This window comes from Dictyostelium purpureum, assembly GCF_000190715.1.
Source record: "Dictyostelium purpureum unplaced genomic scaffold DICPUscaffold_353, whole genome shotgun sequence".
NCBI lineage: Eukaryota > Evosea > Eumycetozoa > Dictyosteliales > Dictyosteliaceae > Dictyostelium > Dictyostelium purpureum.
The window spans coordinates 1-25524 of NW_003519689.1; the positions used below are offsets into that span (position 1 = coordinate 1).

Below are 25524 nucleotides of genomic sequence, written 5' to 3' on the forward strand. Positions count from 1 at the left end.
AGAATAGTATCATATATCTGTGACCCACTATCACTATATCCTTTGATTAAGACGTCCAGAAATTTGATCCCCACGCTCAATTATATAGATTAAATTATCTCTATATATGAGTTTCAGATCTTGATATCAAAAACTAATCATATATAGCATTACATTTTAATATTGCTTTAATAGGCTAAATAAAAAACATGAATAAGAAATACCAACACCACACAAGGGGTTGCTTTTTTACCTATGGGTTTTTTTTTCAATACTAGGAAAAACTTTATAAATAAGCTATTCCTGCTGTTTTTTTATTGTTATAAATGGCCACCGATTGTTGTGTCTATTCTCTTTTTTTTTTCAACCATATCTTAAGAAATTTAAATGATTAAAAATGTAGTAGAATTTTATTTCTAATTTATTGACACCAAAAAAACACGATGTTAATAGTAGTTTCAAAATAAATTTAGATTGTATTTTTTATTAGTATGAGTGGTTACTCATTTTTTTTGTATTTCAGATTTAAATTATCTCTTATAACACATTTTTTTTTAAATATAAATTTTATTCACAGCATCTCAAAATTATAAATTACAACATTTTTTTTTTTTTCATTTATAATTTTAAAAAAGAGAACAATAAATAATAATTTTATATCATTTTCAATAGTAAAAATAGTAAAAATATTAGTAATATTAATATCAGTAGTAATAGTAAATAATTTGTATTCAAACCCATATAATAAAGAAACTTTTTTTTTTTTTTTCTCAATAATAATAAAAAAGTTTTTATTTTTTTTCAATATTAATAAAAATCTTTAGATTAAATTAAATAAAATTTTATAATAATAATAGAAATAAAAGTAATAATAAAATTATAATATTTATTATAAAAATAAAAAAGCAAATATATTTTTTAAAATGGAAACTGATAATAAAAATAATTTTTTAATTAATAAAACCAAAATAAATATTAATAATTGTGGTGATTCTACACCAAAACAAAACAATAATGATCAATTAAAGAAAAAGTATCCATCACTCCATCACTATTTTCCAAACACAAGTGATTTACTTGTTAAAAAGATATGTAGTTGGGTAATTGATGATCAAAAAAGTTGTCGAGGGGTTTCAAAACCAGAAAAGTCTTTATCAAAAAATATGGAAGCTGGTGTTTATGAAATATTAGAAATTGTATTAAATTACATTACCCAAGATTTAAAGGAATCAGAAGTTTTCTTAGTTATATCTGTATATTTTGCTAATAAATATGTCGAAAAGGTTGGAATCAGACAATCTCAAATTTTATGGTTAATATTAATAAGGTAAGTAATTAGTTTTTATTTTTTTTATTTATTTTCTATAATAAAATTATTAATCTTTTTATTTATAAATAACCTATAGTTGTATACTTTCATTAAAAATGTTTTCAGACTCAAACAAAATCAATTTGGATATAATTGAAAAAAGATTTTTAATTGATGCAAAACACATTGGTAAAATGGAAATTCAATTTTTATCAAATATCGATTATAATTTATATTTAGAAGAGAGCTCAATAACCGCTTTTTTAACTTGTATTTTTATAGATTACAAGATCAATTGTCAATCAAAGTTAGATATGATTCAAAACTTATTTTCTCAAATAGAAAGTATTAAAACTGGTTCCGAATAAAAACAAAAGAAAAAATAAAATTGTATAATAAAAAAAATAAATTAATTAAAGTCGTTTCTTAAATTTTTTTTTAAAATGTGCATATGTACAAAAAACTATTATTAAATATTTAAAAATATTATTTAACAGTATATTCTTTATTAGAAAAAAAAGATGGTTGAGACGTTGATCTGCTAACAAATTTTCTTCTTCTATTTAGAATGCTATTATTATTATTGCTATTATTAAGGGTTGTATTGGTTTGAATACTAATTGTTTCATCATTTTTTGATGTGAGAGGAGATATTGTAGGTGATATTGATTTAGACAGGTTCTTAATGTTGTTAATATTACTTAAAACATTGTTATTATTGTTTAAAAATGGAAGATCGGTATTTACAAAATAAATATTATTATTTGAGGTGTTATTAAATATACAATTTATATTTTCATTATTATTATTATTATTATTATTATTACATTGATTACTATTACAGTTTTTTATATTTGTTAAATTATTATTATTAATATTACATTGATTTAAATACTCGATATTTTCTTCATTTATTTCTTTAATTGTACAAATATTATTACAGGAACTACTTAAACTATTTACATTTGTATTAATATTTGAAATATTTTTGAAATAAACTAAAAGGTCTGGTGAACTTATATACTTATTTCTATTGTTGATTGAAACGATTTGAATGTCTGATTTGATGGTTACAGTTGGTGATGATGGTTCTGAAGATGGCTCTTGTTTTTCTGGTGCAGAAATGGATTGATTATATGCTTGGTTCTTTAAATAGTAGGTAACTTTTTCATCAAGTAAATTAAATTTGGCTGGTTTAAATAGATGGTCGTCCATACCGGCTTCGATACATTCATCCTTTGGCATTGTAGTAAGTCCAATAATTGGAGTTCTTTTACCTACTCTTGATTCATATTCTCTTATTTTCTTTGTGGATTCTTTACCGTCCATTACTGGCATGTTGACATCCATTAAAATTAAATCGAAGGTATTGCAAGATACTAAATTGAAGGCATGTAAACCATTTTCAGCTAATGTTACATTGTGGCCAAGTTTCTTTAAAAACTTTAAGGCAATAATTCTATTTAAAGGGTCATCTTCAACTACCAATATATTTGCACCTTTTATAGAACATGTGTCACCCATAGATGATGGGGAAGTTGGGGATGATGGTAATGAGCAACTAATATTTAATGATTCCATTGTATTTGATTTTATGGCTTTATTCAAAAGAGAGCTATTAACTATACTACTATTGTTATTATTTAAAATAAACATTATTATTAATATTATATTTAAAATTATTTGTTGTTGTTGTTGTTTTTAATAAATTTTTATATATAAATATATAATTTTTATTATTAATAGATTGGTTTTATATAATTGAAAAAAAATAAAAAAAATAAAAACAAAAAAAAAAATATATTAATGATTGAGTGGGTGTGTAGTAAAAATAATTATTTAAATAATAAAGAAAAAAAAAAAAAATAATATTTTAATTTAAAATTAAATTAAATTAATTAAATGTATCACAAAAGTTATTATTATCACAATATAATAATAGTTTAATTAAAATAAAAATTCTAATTAAAGCAGGTGAAAGAAAAAAACTATATGTGTGGTGTTATGCAAGTAGGTTGATGTGTGTGCGTGGGGGGTATGTGTGAAAATTTTTTTTATTATTATAATAAATAAACTATAAATAAAAACACACAAAAGTTATATATAAGTATGATTATATATATGAATTAATGAATTAATTGTTATTAAATAAATGAAATGATTTATTAATAAAAACTTGGGTTTAAATAGTTTTTTTAAATAAATTTGGCTTTTTTATTGATTTAAAATAAAAAGTAGTGTTGTTGATGTTAGTGATATTAATGTTCTTTCTGATTTAAATAATCAAAAACATCGAATTATTCCTAATAGTGGAGAAAACAACCTAATCTTAATTATGAGAAATATTTTTTTCTCTCATAAATAAATTTTCGTGTTGGTTGTATTTAATTATTTTTTTTTAATTTACTACTATTTTATTGATATATAGTCCATTGGAAAAAAATTTATGATTATAATAAAATTCAAAAAAGCTATTTTTTTTTTAATGTTATTTTTAATAAAAAATGTTATTGATGATGATGTTAACATTTTTGTTTATTATTAATAATAATAATTATTATTTATTGTAATGTTTTTTTAATTTTTATTATTTTTATTACTATCAGCGCATCAGCATCATCATTATCAGCATCATCATCACATTCTTTATTATTTTTATTACTAAGGGTAAATGTAATTATTGTTATTGTTGTTGTTACTGTTTTTATTGTTGTTATTGGTTGTGGTGTTGGTGGTAGGGGGTAATTGTTTTCAATTTGAGATAATTTTAGATTTCAGTTAGTGGGTTTTTTATTTTATTTTTTTTATTTTTTATTTTTTTTTAATTTAAATATTATTTAATATTTAATTAAATTCTAATTTAATTCTATTTTTTATAATAAATTAAAATAATAAAAAAAAACTAGTTGGCAGTGTAGATATGTGGATATTGTTTTTTATAAAATATTGGTTTTTAAAGAAAAGATACAAAACTAAATTTTAATTAATATAATTTTGAAAAAATATATTATTATCTAAAGTTTATGTGAAGAACTAGTTTTTTTTATTTTAATTTCTAATTCTATTATTATTTTTATTAATACTATGTGGGGTAATAAGGTGATTATGATTGTGATTAGAAAAAAATAATTTATAATGGAAAAATCTACCACACATTACTAAAAAATATTCGTTGTTAGTTTTTCGATCTTACATTTTTTTTTTTTTTTTTTTAGTTAGTTTTTTTTTTTCCAAAGATTTATATCTTATTTGTAAATTTTGAAAATTTTAATTTTTTGAAAATTTTTTTGAAAAGCTATTAATTTCTAAATAAATAATTTTTCTGAAATGTTGCTTTTATTTAAAAAAAAAAAAAAAAAAAAAAATAATATACCCAAAAACCCCCCCTATATGTCTTGATTTTTTTTTTTTTCATAAAAACTATAATTTTACAAAAATCAAAAAAAAAAAAAAATTATTTTTATAGTTTATGATTTTATAAATATCAATTTAATTTTTTTTTTTTATTTTTTTTTTTTATAATTTTAAAATATATTGATTAAATTTTGAATTAAAAATAAATAAAATAAAATAAAAATAAAAAAAAAAATATAAATTAATCAGTTTATATTGGATAATTAATTTTTGTTGTTATTTTTTCGCTAGTTGAAAAGACACAAACCATTTTAATGTTTTGTTTTAGTTAATTTATTTAATGAGAGTGGTTTTTATATAATCATAATTTGTGAGAATTTAAAAAAAGAATTTTGATATAATCGAACCCCATTACTATATACCTGATGTATCAAAATTTTATTTTTTATTTTTTATGCTTGCATAAACCCACTCTCCCCTATTCAACAACTTCTTTATAAAGAAAATTTAATGTGTGTATTTGTGAATGTGTGTGTGTGTGCTTGTCCACATACACACACTCTCTCGCTAACCCTCACTCACTAAATAAAATAAAATTTTTCTTTCTTTTTATGTTTTAGCAAGGAAGCACTATGTTATAAATTACTATTTTTTATTTTTTTTTTTTTTGTTCTCATTAATGATCAAACAGAAAATTAAATTTTTAAACAAAAACAAAACAAAAAATTAAAGTAATAAAAATGATTATATAAAAAAAACGATTGAAATAATAACTATTGTTATTTTCTCTCTATTTCTTTTTTATTTTTTTCTCATACTAATTAATATGATGTTTTTTTATTCTGGATCTATATATAAACTAAAAAATATTGAAAAAACAGTTTTTGTAGATTATTTTCAAGGATAAAATTTCAGTTTATACAATCTTTATTGTTTTTCTCTATTAACCAAGCTCATACTGTATAAACTTTTATTTTAGTACACTCTTTTTTTATTATTTTAAAAACCAACAATATAGTTTCTAAACTATTATTTTTAGGGTGATTTTTTTTTTTTTTTACTTTACTTTTATTATTTTTATTTTTATTATTATTATTATTATTATTTTTATTATTATTATTATTATTATTATTATTATTATTATTATTATTATTATTATTATTATTATTATATACAATATAAAATAATTGTTATTGTTATTATTTTTTTTATTTTATTTTATTGAAAATAAAATGTGCCATCATCATCATATTTATAATAACAATAAAAAAAAAAAAAAAATAATAAAAAGAAAAAGAGAACTAGTGTTTTGTTGTGTTTTTTGTTATTGGAGATAAAAAGTGATTTCATCTATTTATTCACAATAAAGATTAATTTATTGTTGAGTTGTTCTTTTTATTGATGTAGACATATAAAAAACAATTTGTTGCATGTGCAAACATATTTTTTTATTTTAAAGATAATGGCAAATACTTTGAATGGTCAATATATGGAAACCATATAGTTTTGCTCATATAATTGAATCAAAAATTCTTTAAAATTCGTTTGTGTATAATACCTTTTTGTTTTAATTTTTTTTTTTTTTTTAAAATATTTATTTTTAATTTTGCAAGAGAAGAAATAAATAATCTTTTTAAAATTGTGATTTTTTTTTTTCAATAATAATAATAATAATCATAATAAAATAATAATAAAAATAATAATAAATTTTTAAAACTACTCACAATGAAAAAAACAATTTGTAAATCTGGAAAACTTTTTTTTTATTTTATAATAACAAAATCTATTAAATTTTTGAGAAAAGATATATACAAAAATATATAGTACTCAAAATTTGAAAAAATCAACAATATAGTTGGTTTATTAAAATTTTGAAAAAAAAAAAAAAAAATTTTTTCCAGATTTACAAATTATTTTTTTTTATTTTTTATTTTGATTTTGATGTATTTTTAAAACGATTTCTGTGAGCCTTTGAAAATACCCACATGTAATATATATGTTACTAAACAATACATTTTACATATATACAGTTTTTTAGAATTGAAAAATTATTGGTAAAATATAATAAACCAATAAAAAAGTTTTTCAAAATATTTGTATGTTGGTTTTGTGAACAATGGATTCATTTTATTTTTTTTTATGATTAAAACAAAATAATAAAAAATCAAAAAAAACTTTAGTTTTTTGATTCCAATTTACATTTTTTTTTTTTTTGATAAACTACCCAATTTATTTAATTTGAAACAAACATTTAAATAAAAGAGGCTTATTATAAAAAACTAATTATTTGAAATATTTGAAATAATTTATTTTGTAAATAAATTATTATAATAACTAATTTTTTTTCTTTAAAAAAAAAAAAAAAAAAAAAAAATTTATTAAAAAATTTTTTAAAAGGGAGATTGATTTCTTAAAATTTAAATTAATTTGAGTTTAAATTTAAAATGGGAATTAAAAATTAAATTCAAAAAAAAAAAATTATAATTTTTTAAAAATTTTTAAAAATTTTTTTTAAATTTTCTTTTATTTTTTTTTTTCATTTTTTGTCATTTATTTAATCAACGTACATATATTTTTAAAAAAATTAAATAAATAATTAAATTAATCAATAAATAAAATAATAAATAAAATAATAAATAAATTAAATGAGTAGATTTAGTAAAGAACCAGGTGAACTTGTTTTATTAAGAGCTTTAACGAAACACTCTCAACAACAAGGAACATTATTTTTTACAAATATTAGATTGGTATGGGTACAACATGGATACAGCGAACCAAGTTTACATTTAAAAATTTCAGAAATTAAGAGTCAGTTTATTAGTACAATCAAAAGTGCAAAAGCATTATTACGTTTATCCGTTCGTGATAGTATAAAGAATGCTCTTCAAGATTTTGTATTCGAATTTATACATCCAACCAATGCAAGAACAGATTTAAATAGTTTTCGTGATAAAATAGCGCAAACTGCAGATTTATCGGCTGCAAATGCGACTCCAGCAACAGCGCAACCGAAAGATCCATCAGCAACGGCATCTGGCCAATCTTCAAATTCAACATCACCCAATTCAACATCACCAACTGGAGCATCACCAAAATTAGAAGGCAAATCAGGTACAGCAACAGGAAAAGATGAAGATCCAAATAGTGACAAACCTGAATACCAATATTTATCACAATTAAAAAATCCATCCATTTCAGAACAACAAATTAAACAAAGAGTACAATTATTGATGAGCAATAAAGAATTAAAGCAGCTCTATGAACAGTTGGTAGTGCAAGATAAAGTAATTACAGAATCTGATTTTTGGGAATCACGTAAAACTCTATTAAAAACCGACTCCACACGTTCAGAGCGTCAAAATACAGGTATGCCAAGTAATTTTATTGCTGATGTTAGACCATCCACTGAGACTGCAAATACAATTAAATATAAATTCACTCCAACTGTAATTCATCAAATTTTCATTCAACATCCATCAGTAGAGAAAGCATATAAAGAAAATGTACCATTAAAAATATCAGAGCAAGCATTTTGGAGAAAATATGTTCAATCAAAGTATTTCCATAGAGACCGTACCAATGCGCCACCTATCGATGATGATTTATTTTCAAAATATGAAACTGATGAATTCAATAAACTTCGTATCCTTAAAAGAAAACTCATTGACATCAGTCCATTAGTAGATCTTTCCTCATCTGATAATGCCGATGCTGATATTCACAGTGGTTATGGTGTTCTTTTAGATCAAAGCCAAGATCCATATAGGTTAGAAAAAGCTTTACCATTACTACGTAGATTCAATAGACACAGTGCATTGGTTTTAGGTTCAAAAGATTTATTAAGCTCATCAAGCAGCAGTAAAGACAAAATAACCCAAGCACAAAAAAAACAAAAAGAAATGGATTTAGAATCAACATCACCACCTATAAACACTCTATACAATGGTGACGATGAAGAAAATGTAACAACAGAACAGATGGAAAAAATTTTAGAAAATCATAAAAAACAAGTTAATCAGCATATTGTGATCAATGATTTAGAACAAGAAAATAGATCAGCACCAACACCATTGAAAATTTTGGATCAAAAACGTTATTTCGAAGGGCATTCATCTGCAAATAAACTAACTGACGAAGAGAAAAGAATGTTAATCGATGATTTCAACTATGAATATACCAGATGGAATCAACCTGATCTCGGCGAAGTATTTGATACGCTTGATAACTTTAACAGAGATATTCAAATCCAAATAAAACAACAACAACAAAACCACCAACCAAATGATATTCAAACCATTTTAATGAATTATTCAATTCATCCAGAGGTTTATGAACCATATAACAAAGCTACCAATGCTTCCAAAGGGAATGATGAATATCAATTACCAGAATCAAATTTTAAAAAAGATTTATTTGCATCCTTTCAACAAAGTAACGAACTTTTAAGACATTTTTGGTCGACAACCTATACATTGGGTAGAGGAGCCCCACCAACCCCACAACAACTTGATAAAAATAATAAAATGTCAATCGCAATCAGTAAACAATATGATAAAATCGAAGAAAAGAAAAAACAACTCATAAGTCAAAATAAAATCAATCAAGCCTCACTTTTAACCCCAATTTTAGAATCACTTCATAAAGCAATCGAAAAGAAAGATTCCCAGATTTACCACAATAAATAATTTTTTTTTTTTTTTGACTAAAAAAGGAAAATATTTTTAAAAAAAAATTTTATTTTTAATTATTATAAAATTAATAAAACAATCAATAAATATAAGTATGTATTATATTTAAACTTATTATTATCAAAAATAATTTTTATAATAAAAAATATTTAAATGATGCATGGTTAACTTATTTGAGGTGGACACCTGCACTATTTATTTATTTATTTTTTTAAATTTTTGAAAAAATATTTATTTTTTTTTTAATTTTTTTTAATTTTTTTTTATTTTAAAAATTTTTTTTATTTTTTTTTTTTAAAATTTTTTTTTTATTTTAATTTTGTTGTATTTATATTTAAAAAAGAAATTTAAATAGAAAAATCTTCAATAAATCGTTTTAAACTTTTTTTTTTTTTTTTTTCTTATTATCAGTTTTATTGTTTGTGTTTATAGATATATACCAATTCTTTATATATATCATTCATAAATTTATTTATAATTTTTCCCCCCATTTTAAATTATTAATAAAATAAATACACAATACATTTTTTTTTTTTTTGTTATTGTTTTTATTTCATTAAATTAATACATTTTAAAGAAAAAAAAAAAGAAATCATACATAATATAAAAAATATATATATAGAATAAAATGAAGTTAAATCAAATTTTAATTTCATTTATTTTATTAAATGTTTTATTAAATAGCGTTAATGCTATTTTTTATTTACCCGGTATGTTCCCTCAAGATTTTGCAGTTGGGGACGAAGTATCAATTAAAGTTAATAAAATCACATCAGTTCATACACAAATTCCTTATAAATATTATCAAATTCCAGGTGTTTGTCAACCAAAAGAAATTAAAGATGACGAAGAAAATTTAGGTGAGATTTTATTAGGTGACCGTATCGAAAACTCACTTTACAAAGTAAATATCTATTATACACATAAAAACTAAAACTACTATAATAGTAATTTAATATTAATGTTTTATTATTTTTTAGTTTGAATTTAACACAACAAATGAGGAAAGTAAATGTAGAGTATTAAGATCAGAAGGAAAATGTGACCCACATGTAGGCGAAAAAGATTTAAAGGTTTTACAAGATAGAATCAAGAATTCATATAGGGTTCATTGGCTTTTAGATGGTTTACCAGTTCGTTTAGCTACCAGACAAGCATCAGATCCAGGTTTCGATTTAGGTTATACTGATCAAGCTGGTAAAAAGAATCTTAACAACCATGTTATCATCACTATTGAATACCATAAGAATCCAACTGACAATACCTACAGAATCGTTGGTTTCCTTGCCGAAACCAAATCAATCCAATACAGCGAAGAAAGATGGAATAAAATAAAAGATAGGGAAGAAAATAATGATGAATGCCCAGAAACTACCGAAGACTACAAGGCATTATCAGTAGAAACTGAAGATGGTGAAAAAGAAAAATTTGTTCTTTGGACCTATACAGTCAACTTTAAGGAATCACCAGTTTTATGGAATAAACGTTGGGATATTTATTTCGAAACCAACGATAACTCTGTTCATTGGTTCTCAATTTCAAACTCTTTAATGATCGTCCTCATTTTATCATTCATGGTAGCTATGATTATCACCAGAACCGTCAAAGCTGATATTCGTCGTTATAGTTCATCATCATTCGATCCAGAAGATCGTGACTCTCAAGAAGAAACCGGTTGGAAGATGATCCATGGTGATGTATTTAGACCACCAAGTCATCCAATGTTATTATCAATTTGTATTGGTAGTGGTGTTCAAGTTTTCGCAATGACCGTTATCACCATGATCTTTGCAGTTTTAGGTTTCCTTTCACCAGCAAATATTGGTGGTCTCGCTGAAGCACTCATTGTTTTATTCATTTTTATGGCTGTTTGTGCTGGTTATTTCTCAACTCGTGTATTCTCAATCTTTAAAGGTAGAAATTGGAAAAAGAATACCATCTACACTGCCTTTACTTTCCCAGGTATTGTTTTTGGTATCTTCTTCATTGTCAATATGTTCCTTAGAGGCGCTAAATCATCAGCTGCAGTACCATTTGTTACATTTGTAAAAATTATTGCATTATGGTTTGGTATTTCAGTTCCATTAGTTTTCGCTGGTAGTTATTTCGCCAAAAAGAAACCAGTTCCAGAAGATCCAGTTCGTACCAATCAAATCCCACGTCAAGTTCCAGATCAAATTTGGTATATGAATCCATATTTATCAATTTTATTGGGTGGTATTTTACCATTTGGTGCTGTATTTATCGAACTTCATTTCATTTTAACCTCACTCTGGGATAATCAATTCTATTATATTTTCGGTTTCCTCTTCATTGTTTTACTTATTTTAATCGTAACCTCTGCCGAAATTTCTATTGTTATGTGTTACTTCCAATTATGCGCTGAGGATTATCATTGGTGGTGGAGATCTTATTTAACTAGTGGTAGTTCTGCTCTCTATGTTTTCATCTATTCGATTAGTTTCTTCCGTTATTTATCAATTACCAAATTCATTTCAATTTTACTTTATTTCTCTTATTCATTCATTATGTCTTTAGCTTTTGCTCTCTTAACTGGTGCAATTGGTTTCTATTCATGCTATCTTTTAGTTAGAAAGATTTATAGTTCAATCCATATAAATTAAATTATAATTAAAATAAAATAATAAAATAATATAAATATAAAAATATAATATAAATAAAATAATTATTTAAAATAAAACTAATAATAAATTGTTATTTAAAAACTAAATAAAATAAAATAAAAATAAAAAAAAAAAGAAATAAAATAAAAATATTATTTATAAAAAAAAAAAAAAAAAATAATACCCCAAAGATATTTTGTTTTATTTATATATACAGAAAAAGAATATTGCTTATGATTTTTTTTTTTATATATTGATATTTTAGATTATTTAATTATTTGATTATTTGATTATTTGATGATCTAAATTTACTATTCGAGTATTTAAATAGTTTCAACACCTAAATCTCTACCAAATCCATATAAAAGTACTAAGAATAAACCTATAAAAAATGCCCATAATGATAAAATAACTAAAACCATTCTTCCTGTAGAAATTAAATAAATATTAGATAGGTGTATGGTTAGTGATGATGATGATTTTAATATTTGTAAATTTTATTAATACATACCACAATGTATTGGTGAGGTACCAAATACTTTATATTTGTTTAACTTTTTATCATATTTGATTGGATAGTATTCACTAATTTTAAAATTTTTGAAGGGATTTTTCATTTTATGAAAATTTAATTTTTAAAAATTTCACTCTGTAAAATTAAAAATTTTTTTTTATTTTTTCTTATACTTGAATTATTTAAATATAGATATATTGTTATAATTACTAGTTTTTATATAAATATATATATATATATAAAGAGAAAACTATAAATAAAAAAAAACAAACTTTCTGAAATGTTATCGACGTTATTTAAAAATTTTAAAAAAAAATTTTAAAAAAAAATAAAAAATTAAATAAAAATTAAATATTTTTTTTTAAAAATAAAAAAAATAAATTATCATTTTTTTGTGATAAACACACAAATTAAAATATTTTAAAAGTTTATTATTTCTTTAAATAAAATAGTTTTTTTAGTTACTATAAATTATTTTCAAACTAAATGTTTTTTATAATAAATAAATAAAATGAACAAATAAATCACTATTTCTTTTTATTAAAAATTAATTTATTTTTTTTAAAAATTTTTTTTTTTTTTTTTTTTTTTTTTTGGGTGATGTTGCGTCTGAATTTTTTTTTTTTATTTATTTTTTTTTCTTTTTTATATTAATAAATAATAAATAATTCTTTATTTAAAATGACAGAAGTAAAAAAAAGAAACTTAAATAAAGAAGAAAAAGAAAAAGAAAAAAAAGAAGAAAAAGAAGAAAAGGAAAATATAGCAACAGGTAGTGTTAAAGAAAAAAAGGATGAAAGCAATGAACACAAAGAAAAAAATGAAAAGGATAAATCAATTAAAAAGAATAAAATTAAAAAGTCAAAGCATAAACAATTAGATGAGTTACCACAAAATGCATTATGTATTAGATTTTTTGGTATGATTGTAATGACAGTTATAACATTTTTATTTTGGAGTTTATCAAATAATAATGGTGTTAGTCAAGATTCATCATTTTATATTAAAGAAATGCCAGCACCACTATTAAAACACTATCAGTCAGGAATTACAGTACCAGTATTTGACAAATCAAATGGTGAAACATTCAATGTGTTCCTTGTTCAAAATGGTATCAACTTTGAACTCGAACAAGAAAATACAAATGAACCATTCGAATATGGTTACAGCGAATCGAAAACAAATCCAGCTGATTGTGAAGTAGCATTACTAATCCATGGACACACTACAACAAGTTTTTCATATAGAAAGTCAATGTTTTATTTTCAAGAGGCAAATATTCATCCAATTGCCATCGATTTACCATGCTTTGGTTTCTCTGACCCATTAAAGAATTGCAGCTATGTAGAGATTAGTGAACGTATCGATGATATTTTAGATAGTCTTCAAATTCGTAAAGGTGTTCATTTGGTACTATATGATACTGGTGCAATTATTGGTTCACTCTTTTATTTAAAGCATTCAAATAGAGTTAAATCAATAACATATGTCGACCCAATTATCGATATGTCCCATCTCCCATTCTATTACAAAATTATTGACACCCCAGTAGTTAATCAATTATATTTGAAATTTATCTCATCACCATATCTTTCAACATTAAGATATAAATATTATTCACACTACTGTAAGTCTAAAATTTTATTGTTGCAAAAAAAGAAAAAAAAAAAGAAATATTAACCACATTTTTTATTTATATAGATAAATTAACAAATACTACCCAACCAGATATTGACAGTTATTTTTATAGTCTTAGATTTAAAGATAACATTAATAGTTTCATAAATTCTTATAAAGAAACCGATAAAAGTTTTAAAACAGCATTTAATATTTATAATTCAAAACTTAAAACTAGAGATATTCCAATTCATCTTATTATTACAACTGATTATATTCCAAGTTATCACTCAAAATTAATTCAAAATAAATTATCGACCTCAATTAAACATATAGATTCAACAAACACCAAATCAATATTCTTTGAAGATACACCCATCACAATTTTAACTCAAGTTGCAGATATTATGGATACAATGGATCCAAAATTAAGAGAAGTTAAAGAAAAACCAAAGCAACAACATAATCATGATCATGGTCATGGTCACGGTCACGGTCATGATCATTCGCATGGTCATTCTCATGGTCACGATCACGGTCATAGTCACGATCATGGTCATGGTCATGGTCACAGCCACGGTCACGATCACGGACATGGTCATGGTCATGATCAATTTGGTATGGGCCATAATTATGGGCTTTAAAAAAAAAATATAATAAAAATTGTGTTAATTGCAAATATGTAACAATAATCGAAATTAAAAAAAAAAAACTTTTTTTCGTTCTTTTAGTTTTTATTGTCTAAACTAATAAACCATCAATTTTTAGATAAATTTTTTTAAAGATCATAAAACATTTATTTTTCTATATTAATTTTTTTTAAAGAATCTAATATTAAAAATATAGATAAACTTTGATTTATTTTTTTTTTGTTTTTTTTTATTTTTTTTTATTTTTTTTTTTTGTTTTTTTAAATATCTTCAAGAATTTAAAAAAATAATTTAATTAATAAGAATAACATATATTAAATTATAGTATTAAAATTATAGATAAAAAAGAGAAATAAAAGATTTGGCATTATTTGTAATCATTTCATTATTTGTTTTTTTTATTTATTTTTTTTTAATTATTTTTCTTTTTTTTTTTATTTTTTTTTTTTAAAATTATTTTTTTTTTTAAAATTATTTTTTTCTTTTTTTCATATTTTTTTTTTTTTTTTTTTTTTTTTTTTTAAAAATTAAAATTTTTAAATTTCTTTTTTTTTCTACACTAAATTATCATTTAGAATTAGGTAATTTGGAATAGTATAACAATATGATCAGAGGAAGCACAAATAAAAACATTAATTTACTTGTAAATATTAAAGAAACACTGTTTAGTTTTTTTATAATTTTTTTTTTTTGTGTGGAAAAAATGGTTTGTCGTTCGTTTTTTTTTATATGTAGTGATTTTTTTTTTTTAAATTTTTCTAATAAATCAATCAAAACAGTCAAAACAATCAATTAAAATCTATCAAAAAAAATTTTTAGATGGTTTATTAACAATAATATTTTTTAAATTTAAAATCTTTTAGAAAAGATCATTCCACTCAACAAGCGCAAATTTAGCAGGTGGACCATCAGCACCAATTAACTATCCATCATTAGAAATCGAAAATGGAGGTGAAAAACAAAAAATGAATCTTTTCCAAGCACTCAATAATGCAATGGATATTGCTTTACAAAAAGATCCAAAAGCTGTCATTTTTGGTGAAGATGTTGGTTTTGGTGGTGTATTTCGTTGTACAGTTGGTTTAAGAGAAAAATATGGTGCAAATAGAGTTTTTAATACACCACTTTGCGAACAAGGTATTGCAGGTTTTGGTATTGGTTTAGCTGCTCAAGGTGCTACCCCAATTGCTGAAATTCAATTTGCCGATTGTAAGTAACAGTATAGAGCAACAAATCTAATATTTTGTGGTTTCAAATTAAAATATTAATATAATTACCTTTTTATATAGATATTTTCCCAGCTTTTGATCAAGTATATATTTAATATAGATTATAATAATATAGATAATAAAATTACAATAGGATAAATAATTTAGAATCGTAATAAAATAACAATAACAATATCAATATCAATATCAATAACAATAACAATAACAATAATTATAATAATAATTATCAATAATAATGAAAACTAATAAAAATTTTTTTATTTAGATTGTTAATGAAGCAGCAAAATATAGATATAGAAGTGGTGGTCAATTTGATTGTGGATCATTAACTATTAGATCACCATATGGTGCTGTTGGTCATGGTGGTCATTATCACTCACAATCACCAGAGTCATATTTTGGACAAACACCAGGTTTAAAGGTTGTTATTCCAAGTACACCAATCGAAGCTAAAGGTTTATTATTAGCATCAATTCGTGAAAAAGACCCAGTTATCTTTTTCGAACCAAAATTAATGTACAGATCAGCAGTTGAAGAAGTTCCAGTTGGAGATTATGAAATTCCATTAGGTAAAGCACGTATTGTTAAAGAAGGTAAAGATATTACACTTATTGGTTGGGGTGCTCAAATGAGAGTATTACTCCAAGCTGCCAATATGGCCGAAGAAAAATTAGGTATTTCAGTCGAATTAATCGATTTACGTACTATTCAACCATGGGATGTTGAAACTGTTATCAATAGTGTTAAAAAAACTGGTAGAGTTGTTATCAGTCACGAAGCACCAAAGACTGGTGGTTGGGCAGCTGAAATCTCTGCTACTATTCAAGAACGTTGTTTCCTTCATTTAGAAGCTCCAATCCAAAGAGTTTGTGGTTACGATACTCCATTCCCATTAATCTTTGAAAAATTCTATCTCCCAGATCATCTTAAAAATTTCGAATCAATTAAAAAAACTATTCATTATTAAATAATTAAATTTTATAATAATAATAATAATAAATAAATAATAATAACCTAAAATAATTTAAATAAATACTATTTAATTTTTTTTTTAAAAATAAAAAAAAAACATAAAAACTATACAATCGTTTTGTTTTATAATTATATACAAATATTTTATTAATTTAGTTTTTAGTTTTTTTTATTTTTTGGTTTCTCTTTTTGTTCATTAATGTCATCAGAATTCATAAAAAATAAACCCATCATAATTAATGAAGCTCCTAACCACCATTTTAATGATAGGTTTTCTTTGAAGAATAACCATCCAAAAAATGCCTAAATTTAAAAAAGAGTTTTGTTAATGTGCATTCATTTCTTTCTATTTTTTATTTTTTTATAAATGAATATTATACATACTGTAAAAAAGAAATTACTTGAGGTTGTAATAACAGTGGAGGTTACAGTTGAACTTGCTAAATCCATACCTTTGGCTGCATATCTCCATTGCATAGTGGTACAAATAAAAATACTAGCAAACCCAATAACTCTAGCAATTAAATCTATTTGATCACTTGAAACATATTGTGTGAGGAATGTTGAATCTAAAGCAATTTTACCACAAACTGAAGAAAATGATGCAAAAACACCACCAATCATACTATAAATAAATGATAGCTTTAAGTTGGTCTTTAGATTGTTGGAGGTTTTTGTTTTTACTGATTTCGATGTTTGTTCATCATCATTTTTACTATTTTTATTTTTAGATACACTTGTTTTTTTCATTATATTAAAAGAGTTGGGTAAAAAATGATTGAAGTTTTTTATTTTTTTATGAATGATCCAAATTTTTATAATTTTCAATTTTTTTTTTAATTTTTTTTTTATAATCATCAAAAAATGAATTTTGAGATAAATAAATAAATAAATAAATAAAAAAAAAAATACATTAAATGTATGTAAAGTACCTTTTTACTTTTTGATTTTGGTTTAATAAAATTTACAAATTTATTTTAATTTTTTTTTAAAGTGATTTTTTTTTTGGATATAAACATGATAAAAAATTATTTTTTACTGTTACTTTAACCTGAATCCATTTCAACATCTACATCATCGTCTACATTATGGTGATTTCTATTATTATATGATGGTCTTTCCTTATCATATGCTGTAATTGGAACTTGATTTCTTCTTTGTGGAATTGATGCTTCTAAACCATGATTCATTTCATTTCTTCTGCCATCTTCGTCGTCAGAATCTGATAGCTCGCCGGCATGAGCTATACGTTTATCACGATCAGCTTCAGAGACTCTAATATCTGGGTCTTCGTCATCTTCATCATCAGAATAATTATAAGCATCAGGAGGAATATCGTGATGGGCAACACCTGGTGCATGTTGTAAATTTCTTAAGTTTTCTAAAAGTTGAATTTTTAATTTCTCTAAATACTGTTTGGTGTTGTGATTTTCCATATTGTTTGGAGTGATGTGGAGTCTGTATTCTGGGCCGTAATATTCAAGATAGTCATTGTATGGCAATTCATCTTGAAGGTCAGAATCAACTAAAATTGATGTTTCGTAGGTCCAACAACGTGCAACATTCTTGATAGTATAGCCACCACCGCCCAACACTACTAATGGAACATTGAATGATTTGAGGAATTCAACACATTGTGCGTGACCTCTTAATGTAAGATTAAAACAACCAAGTCTGTCACCAGTAAGTGAATCTGCTCCACATTGAATAACTACTGCACCTGGTCTATAGAAATCCATAACTGATTGAATGATTGGTCTAAAAATACTTTGATATGATTCGTCATCGATACCGTCTTTTAATGGGAAATTTAATGAATAATATTTGCCTTTATCTGCACCAATATCTTTAACATCACCTGTACCTGGGAAATAATCTCCATACTTGTGAAATGACACAGTCATAACTCTATCAGTTGTATAAAATGCTTCCTCTACACCATCACCGTGATGAATATCAATATCGATATATAAAACTCTTTCGTGATGTCTAAAATAATAAAAGTAATTAATATAAAATTGAAAAAAAAAAAAAAAAAAAAATAAAAGAATCCATAATATACATACTTTAATAATTCTAAAATTGATAAAACAATATCATTTGTATAACAGAAACCAGATGCTTCAGATTTTTTAGCATGATGTAAACCACCAGCCCAATTGATAGCAACATCAGATTCTTTTGAATTAATTTTAACTGCACATCCAATTGAACCACCTGATGAAATTTGACAAAAATTATACATTCCATCAAAAACTGGACAATCTTCTCTAACATTAACTATAGTTAAGAAGAAAAAAGATTAGATTTTTTTTTTTTTTTTAATTTTTTTTTTTTTTTTTTTTTATATAAAAATTACATTTGATTAATTGTTTTGAATAATCGTGCATATTGTCAGGTGTTACTAATTTTAAGAAATTAATATAGTCATCTGAATGAAAATTTGTAAGTTCTAAATCCGATGCTTTTCTTGGTCTCTAAAATGTGTGTTATAAAATTCGGAATTAATATGAGACCTAAAATAAAAGATAAATCATATTTTTTATACTTACAAAAATTGACATTTTCTTATATATACCATAATTTAAAACTAAATCATGGGTCATTCTCATACGATGTGGTTTCATTGGATGGTTTGGGCCATAGTAATGGTTACCAACTTCATCTAAAAAGATTGAAATAAGAAATTAAAATTAATAATTTTATAACTTTATTTTTTAAATATGTTTAATACTTACTTTCGTAAAAATATGAAACTTTACGAGTACTCATAGTTTTAATCCAATTACAAATATATAAATTAAAAATAAATAAATAAAAAAATTAAAAATAAAAAAATGAAAATAAAAAAAATTAAAAAAATAAAAAATTAAAAAAATTAAAAAAAATAAAAAAAAAATGAAATAAAAAAAAAAATAAATAAAATTAAATTTTTTTTTTTTTTTTTTAATTTCAAACACCAAAAGATATATATTTGTTGTTTATATCTTTTTTTTTTTTTTAAAAAATGTATTTTTAATTTAAAATAAGAAAATCAAATAAATATATATTTACATTTTTTAAAAATTTTGAGTTTTCAATTTTTATTTTTTTTTTATTTTTTATTTTGTATTTAAACCAATTGGTTTTTTTTTTTTTAAATGTAAATATAACAATCTTTACAGTTAATTCAAAGATGTATAGGTATATAGTAATATTAATTGTTTCAATACTTTTTATAAATTATAGTTTAGCAATAAAGTATAATGAAGGCCACTCTTTAAGAGATAAGGGAAATAATGTTTCACCAGCATCTCTTTCATTCCATTCATATTATTTAGATCATTTAAGTAATAACAATCCTTATGGATCATTAATAAATTGTTTAAAATTAAATAATCATAATGTAGTTGTTCACAATGACAGCGATCCAACCAATCAATCTACCGATAATAGAATTTTAATTGGAAGTACAGAATTATTGAATAATTTAAATCTTGTTAAACATCATGTTGCTAAAAGAAACCCAATAGTACTAGTGTATGTATCATTACTTCTTAATTAATCCTTTTTTATAGTTTTAAATATTAACACCAAATTTTTTAATAATATTAGAAATGTTAATAATAAAGAAAAAGAAAATTTTTGTGCATTATTGGATAATGTCTGTATTGATGGCCACAGTAATATTTTAGCTTATATTCCAAAGTCTTCTAAAGATGATGTTGAATATCATTCAACTTTTCATTGGTTAAATGAATCAGATTCCACTATTACCACTTTCAATGATACTTTTGGAGATTACTCATCTTTTACTCCTTCTTATGCCGATAATCTCGAGTCTTTAGAGTCCATAGTAGATCTAATGGTTAACAATTTAAGAGGCACTGGTTCTGAAGGCGATGATGGACCATCTGCTCCATTAACACCACCAAAGAATGCATCAATTCCATTCAAATATTTTGAAACCACAATGGCCAAATCATTTGATGCAAATATCAGTCCATTAATGAGCAGTAAAGTTTCAAAACAAAGTATTAGTTTCTCTGTTACTAATCAGGTCTATCTCTATAAAGATATACCAAATAAATGCATCTACTCATTATTCTATCAAACAGGCTATATATTCCCATCAAAGCTCGGTATTAATGATCCTCATAATGCATTAGGTAGTTTTACTACAAGCTTTGCCATTTCAAATACTCCAACCATTGATAGTAATGTCCCAAACTATAGAACATTTTCAGTTCTTTCTTCGTCTCCTCAAACTGTTGATCAAACCCATACCGTAGAATCCACTGTATCCACCGAAATGTCTATTGGTGTTAGTTTTGATGTTACACCAGATGGTCCAGGTGGTGGTATTTCTTTCTCTGATACTTGGTCCTCATCTCACACTGTCTCAAATAATATCAATGATTATGGTGTAAATGAAATGACTGATCCTTACACTAGTGTTACATCCTGGGTTTACCATCAACAATATCCTTGGGATGTTTATACAAGTGGTGTTAATAATTTTATTCATTGGTATAAATCTGCTTATGATTCAAATGGTAATGTCGCTCAACCACCACCACTCTCCACAAGTACCCTTCAAACTGCTACCAGTTGGAAATGGAAATCAAGTTTAGATTTAATCGATTCCAATCAAGAGTTAAACGTTCAAATATCTCATCTTATCGATTTATCTTATTGTTTAGTCCAAACTCCCTCATTCCTCAATCAAGATAAACATCACAGATTATATTATAATAACCCAAAATTCTCTTTTAGTTTAAATTATAATTTTAACGACTTTAATTAAATAAATTTATCCAAAAATTTTTTAATTATAAGAAATATTTAAATTTAATCTTTTATTATATACCACAAAAAAAAAAATTAATTTTTTAAAAAATTAATTTTTTTTAAAACTTTATTTTTTAAAACATTACTTTTTTTTTTTTTTTGTTTTTAAAAATAATATAATATAATACTGATAATATTATAATAATTAAATAAATAATAATAAATATGGAGTCTACATTAGTTAAAGTTGGATTTGCTAAAAGTGAACTAGAATTTAAAGGACTTGCATCACATAAGGAAGATGACAAAGAAAGAGTTATTCATTTTAAAAAAATTGAAGGTGATGTTCCCAATATTTTAAATAAACATTTGATGGCCTGGTCTGTATCGGTTAATGGAAATGAAAATTATAAAGACACTTTAATTTACCTTTGTGAAGATAAAGCAAATAAAGGCCAATATCAATTTACCATTCATAAAAAAGAACCTGAAAATAAATTTGAAGTTCAACCACAAGGTAAAAGTACAGTTGCTGAATGAAAACCCTAGCCTTAAAACTTGTTAATTATTATAAATTAATTAAAAATTTCTTATAAAAATAAAACAATAAAAGATTTCCTCTTATCATAACATAATTGGTTTTATTTAATCTTGTAAATAAAAATAAATTTTGTATTTCAATTGTATTATTACTATTTTTTTTTTTTTTTTTTTTAATATACATTCACTTTATTTCTTTATTTATTTTGTTTTGAATTTTGATGTTATTACATTGTTGTAATAATTATAACTAAAGTTATTTTGTATTTTAATTTATTCAGTGTGACCAATTGAACTACCACCACCGCTGAAACCAAAGACCTATGTGAATAACATTAAAAAAAGATTAGTTAATGTTTCTATTTTATAAAAATGAAAAACATTTAAATATTAATATTTACCTTTGGACCAAAGTTTTTGCCATAGCAAGCTTTACAATATAAATTTCCACCATTTTCACATAATGTAGTTGAATCTACTGATTTTTTACATACACTGCAAACACAACAGGCTTTGTGATAATCACCAGCTGGTGCCTGAAATAAGAAAAAAAAAGTTAATACTTTTTTAAAAAATACTGATCTCATTACTATAATTTACTTTTTCAGCAGCATAGACACTCTTGTTGCAAACTTTGCACTTTGGAGCTCCACCAAATTTGGACATTCCTTTTTAAATATAATAAATAGATATAAATATAAAAAAAAAAAAATTTAAAAAAAATAAAAAAATTTAAAAAATGAAAAAAAAATATTTTTATTTTTTAATTTTTATTTTAAAACCATTTTCAAGTGGGTTTTTTTTATTATAATAACAAATTGAATTAATAAAATAATAATAATATAAATATACATATAATATATTATATTTAATACATATTATTTATATTTAAATCTAAAATGTATAGCTTAGTAAACATATAATTATCTAAATTCCAAACAGATAAAAAATTTTATAATCATCAAGGTTTATTTTATTTTAAATTTAATCACCCAAATAAAAGTAAATAATAATCTAGATTACCAATAATGGAATAAGTATGAAACTTTATTCTATAGATTTTCATATCTTTGTTTTTGTTAACCCATAATTTATAAATAATTTTTATACTAAAATTCTCAAAAAAAAAAAAAAAAAAAAAAAAAAAAAAAATTTACCACTCTTTTATCAAAATCATTATTGTTTCTTTATCTTTATAAACAATATACTTTTATTTGTTTTTTTTAAAAAAAATGTGTGATTCTAAACCATTAAATAATTTAAATATTTATATAGATCCAAAGAGTAAATTTACCAAAATTTCAAATTACAGTATTACAAAAATCATTAAAGATTATGGTGGATCCATTTCATATACCATTAATCAAAAAGTCGACTATATTGTCACACTAAATCCAGATTTTAAAAACACAATTAACAGTTCAATTAATAAATCAAATATTAAATTATTATCAGAAAACTATTTTTTAACCCAACAAAATCAAAATGCTAAAGCTTTAATTCAATCTTTTGACCTTTTAGAAAATAATAGCAATGGTTCAACCAATATTGTAGATGAAAACCAAACTTACGATTTTAATAAATCATCATTACCAAAAAAAATTGAAGATGACCCATTACAAATTATAAATAATCCCAAATATATTCCATCTCAGTGTTATAATCCAAAAGAGAAACAACCATTTTTCCCTGAAGACTATTTAGTTTTAAAATTTAACTTATTAACTGTAAATATTAGTCAATAATAACTAAAGATTATCAAAATTTTAAAAAACATTTTTATTAACAAAACCTTAAATTTAGAATACATACATCAGTAATAAGCAAAATGTTAATAAATTCTTTTATTTAGAACTTAATCAAGCAACTGATAATAATCTAAAGCAATACTATAGAATTTATACTCAATTTGGTCGTATCGATGAAATTCAAAAATCCAACTCTCAACATCGTTATACAGATAGTTTAAGCGACGCTATGAACATTTATTCATCAATCTATAGTCAAAAAATTGAACCTGGTAGTGATTATAAAGAAGTATCGATGGACAACATTAAAATAGGTTCTAAAAAGAGACTCGAAATGATTGCTGCATCCTCGTCATTATCTAATGAAAATGGTAGTTTTAAACAAAAAGTATATAACGAAGAGACCGGTGAAGAGATTAAGGATATTGATATCTTTCAAGGCTCCTATATTGATAGAAATGTTTGCTCATTAATACAATTGATTTTTAAAGAAACTTCAAAGTGTTTAATTAAAAACTTCTCAGTCGAAATTGGTCAAAATGGTATTGAAACTCAACTTGGTACCCTTTCATTGGATCAAATCAATGTTGCACAAAGTATTTTAAAAGAAATTAACAAGGAACTGGTAAAGAGTAATAGCAGCGATAGTAGTCTTTTAAATTCAAGTTTAATTTCAAACTTCAAACAAGACAATTTAGAAATTCTTTCATCCAAATTCTTTCAAAATGTTCCATCAAAGATTTCAACCAAAAAAGATAGAGGTTTAAAAGACTCTGTTATAAACAATATGCAGTCATTAATTCAACACTATGAGCTTCTAGAGATGATGAAAGACCTTACAATTTCATTCAATAGCAAAAAAACTGAATATCAATCAAATAACCATTTGGATATGAAGTATTATTCATTAAATACCGATATTCGTTATCTCCATCCAGCTAGCTCGGAATATAAACTGTTTATGCATATCTTTAGAGAAAAAGAGATCCACACAAGAAATGAAGACTTTATTGAAATTGTCAATGTCTTTAGATTAGAAAAAGAAAAGGAAAATAAAAACTTTAACGAATCTATTGGCAATTGCCAATATCTCTTTCATGGTACCAATCCAAGTAATATAGTTGGTATTCTTTCAAAAGGTTTATTATTACCAGATATTATAACATCAAGCGGTGGTAAAAGATCAGATTTTGGCTATTTGGGTAAAGGCATATATTTCAGTGAGGATATTATTTCATCACTTAAATTCATTCCAGGTACTTCAACTGGTACTTCGTTAATTATTGTTTCATATGTCGCATTGGGTAACGTCAAAGAATACACAAATCTTCAACCAGAATTAACCAGCCCACCAAAAGGTTATGACAGCTGCAAAGGTATTAAATCATCTGATTTCAAACACAATGAACATGTCATTTATAATTCAAATCAATCCAAGTTATCATATTTGCTTGAGTTTAAAATTAATAATTTTAATAAACTTAAATAATAAAAAAAATAAAAAAAGAGATTAAAATTATATTGAAATGC

At 23.3% G+C, this 25524-nt stretch overlaps 12 protein-coding genes across 12 annotated transcripts; 8 read left to right on the forward strand and 4 right to left on the reverse strand.

The window, feature by feature from the left end:
• The first annotated feature begins 748 nt into the window (after positions 1–748).
• DICPUDRAFT_95641 (uncharacterized protein) lies at positions 749–1703 on the forward strand. Its single transcript, XM_003292518.1, has 2 exons — positions 749–1306; positions 1386–1703. Exons 1-2 carry the CDS (start codon positions 903–905, stop codon positions 1654–1656), a joined length of 675 nt encoding a protein of 224 aa, XP_003292566.1. The 5' UTR covers positions 749–902; the 3' UTR covers positions 1657–1703.
• A 71-nt stretch (positions 1704–1774) lies between these two features.
• DICPUDRAFT_89878 (uncharacterized protein) lies at positions 1775–2812 on the reverse strand (the record flags this gene model as incomplete). The annotated part of the gene is made up of 2 exons (XM_003292526.1): positions 1775–1904; positions 1965–2812. The coding sequence occupies 2 exons, from the start codon at positions 2810–2812 to the stop codon at positions 1775–1777; spliced, it is 978 nt and encodes a 325-aa protein (XP_003292574.1).
• Positions 2813–7287: 4475 nt separating this feature from the next.
• Positions 7288–9327, forward strand: DICPUDRAFT_89879 (uncharacterized protein; the record flags this gene model as incomplete). The annotated part of the gene is made up of 3 exons (XM_003292519.1): positions 7288–7588; positions 7667–8847; positions 8968–9327. The coding sequence occupies 3 exons, from the start codon at positions 7288–7290 to the stop codon at positions 9325–9327; spliced, it is 1842 nt and encodes a 613-aa protein (XP_003292567.1).
• A 334-nt stretch (positions 9328–9661) lies between these two features.
• DICPUDRAFT_92888 (PHG1A protein) lies at positions 9662–12114 on the forward strand. Its single transcript, XM_003292520.1, has 2 exons — positions 9662–10234; positions 10311–12114. The coding sequence occupies exons 1-2, from the start codon at positions 9959–9961 to the stop codon at positions 11952–11954; spliced, it is 1920 nt and encodes a 639-aa protein (XP_003292568.1). The 5' UTR covers positions 9662–9958; the 3' UTR covers positions 11955–12114.
• A 163-nt stretch (positions 12115–12277) lies between these two features.
• Positions 12278–12577, reverse strand: DICPUDRAFT_40780 (uncharacterized protein; the record flags this gene model as incomplete). Its single annotated transcript, XM_003292527.1, has 2 exons — positions 12278–12381; positions 12466–12577. Coding segments are annotated over 2 exons (216 nt in total), but the record flags the coding sequence as incomplete, so codon positions are not given.
• Positions 12578–13149: 572 nt separating this feature from the next.
• DICPUDRAFT_83182 (uncharacterized protein) lies at positions 13150–14729 on the forward strand (the record flags this gene model as incomplete). Its single annotated transcript, XM_003292521.1, has 2 exons — positions 13150–14095; positions 14170–14729. The coding sequence occupies 2 exons, from the start codon at positions 13150–13152 to the stop codon at positions 14727–14729; spliced, it is 1506 nt and encodes a 501-aa protein (XP_003292569.1).
• A 709-nt stretch (positions 14730–15438) lies between these two features.
• On the forward strand, positions 15439–16931 carry DICPUDRAFT_157306 (3-methyl-2-oxobutanoate dehydrogenase; the record flags this gene model as incomplete). Its single annotated transcript, XM_003292522.1, has 4 exons — positions 15439–15441; positions 15599–15944; positions 16025–16047; positions 16230–16931. The coding sequence occupies 4 exons, from the start codon at positions 15439–15441 to the stop codon at positions 16929–16931; spliced, it is 1074 nt and encodes a 357-aa protein (XP_003292570.1).
• Positions 16932–17095: 164 nt separating this feature from the next.
• Positions 17096–17686, reverse strand: DICPUDRAFT_157307 (uncharacterized protein; the record flags this gene model as incomplete). The annotated part of the gene is made up of 2 exons (XM_003292528.1): positions 17096–17239; positions 17321–17686. The coding sequence occupies 2 exons, from the start codon at positions 17684–17686 to the stop codon at positions 17096–17098; spliced, it is 510 nt and encodes a 169-aa protein (XP_003292576.1).
• Positions 17687–17982: 296 nt separating this feature from the next.
• DICPUDRAFT_40779 (uncharacterized protein) lies at positions 17983–19708 on the reverse strand (the record flags this gene model as incomplete). Its single annotated transcript, XM_003292529.1, has 5 exons — positions 17983–18925; positions 19003–19216; positions 19296–19413; positions 19489–19601; positions 19675–19708. The coding sequence occupies 5 exons, from the start codon at positions 19706–19708 to the stop codon at positions 17983–17985; spliced, it is 1422 nt and encodes a 473-aa protein (XP_003292577.1).
• A 403-nt stretch (positions 19709–20111) lies between these two features.
• DICPUDRAFT_83186 (uncharacterized protein) lies at positions 20112–21722 on the forward strand (the record flags this gene model as incomplete). Its single annotated transcript, XM_003292523.1, has 3 exons — positions 20112–20119; positions 20165–20455; positions 20531–21722. The coding sequence occupies 3 exons, from the start codon at positions 20112–20114 to the stop codon at positions 21720–21722; spliced, it is 1491 nt and encodes a 496-aa protein (XP_003292571.1).
• A 209-nt stretch (positions 21723–21931) lies between these two features.
• On the forward strand, positions 21932–22246 carry DICPUDRAFT_83187 (uncharacterized protein; the record flags this gene model as incomplete). Its single annotated transcript, XM_003292524.1, has 1 exon — positions 21932–22246. One exon carries the CDS (start codon positions 21932–21934, stop codon positions 22244–22246), a length of 315 nt encoding a protein of 104 aa, XP_003292572.1.
• A 1232-nt stretch (positions 22247–23478) lies between these two features.
• DICPUDRAFT_40766 (uncharacterized protein) lies at positions 23479–25483 on the forward strand (the record flags this gene model as incomplete). The annotated part of the gene is made up of 2 exons (XM_003292525.1): positions 23479–23973; positions 24050–25483. 2 exons carry the CDS (start codon positions 23479–23481, stop codon positions 25481–25483), a joined length of 1929 nt encoding a protein of 642 aa, XP_003292573.1.
• Positions 25484–25524: the final 41 nt, after the last annotated feature.

What these genes read in the sequence shown, in the direction of transcription:
- DICPUDRAFT_95641 (XM_003292518.1), top strand. Translation starts at nt 903, where the DNA reads ATGGAAACTGATAATAAAAATAATTTTTTAATTAATAAAACCAAAATA. An exon ending in TTATGGTTAATATTAATAAG is followed by an intron (nt 1,307 to 1,385) that starts GTAAGTAATTAG and finishes AATAACCTATAG; the next exon opens with TTGTATACTTTCATTAAAAA.
- DICPUDRAFT_92888 (XM_003292520.1), top strand. Translation starts at nt 9,959, where the DNA reads ATGAAGTTAAATCAAATTTTAATTTCATTTATTTTATTAAATGTTTTA. An exon ending in TCGAAAACTCACTTTACAAA is followed by an intron (nt 10,235 to 10,310) that starts GTAAATATCTAT and finishes ATTATTTTTTAG; the next exon opens with TTTGAATTTAACACAACAAA.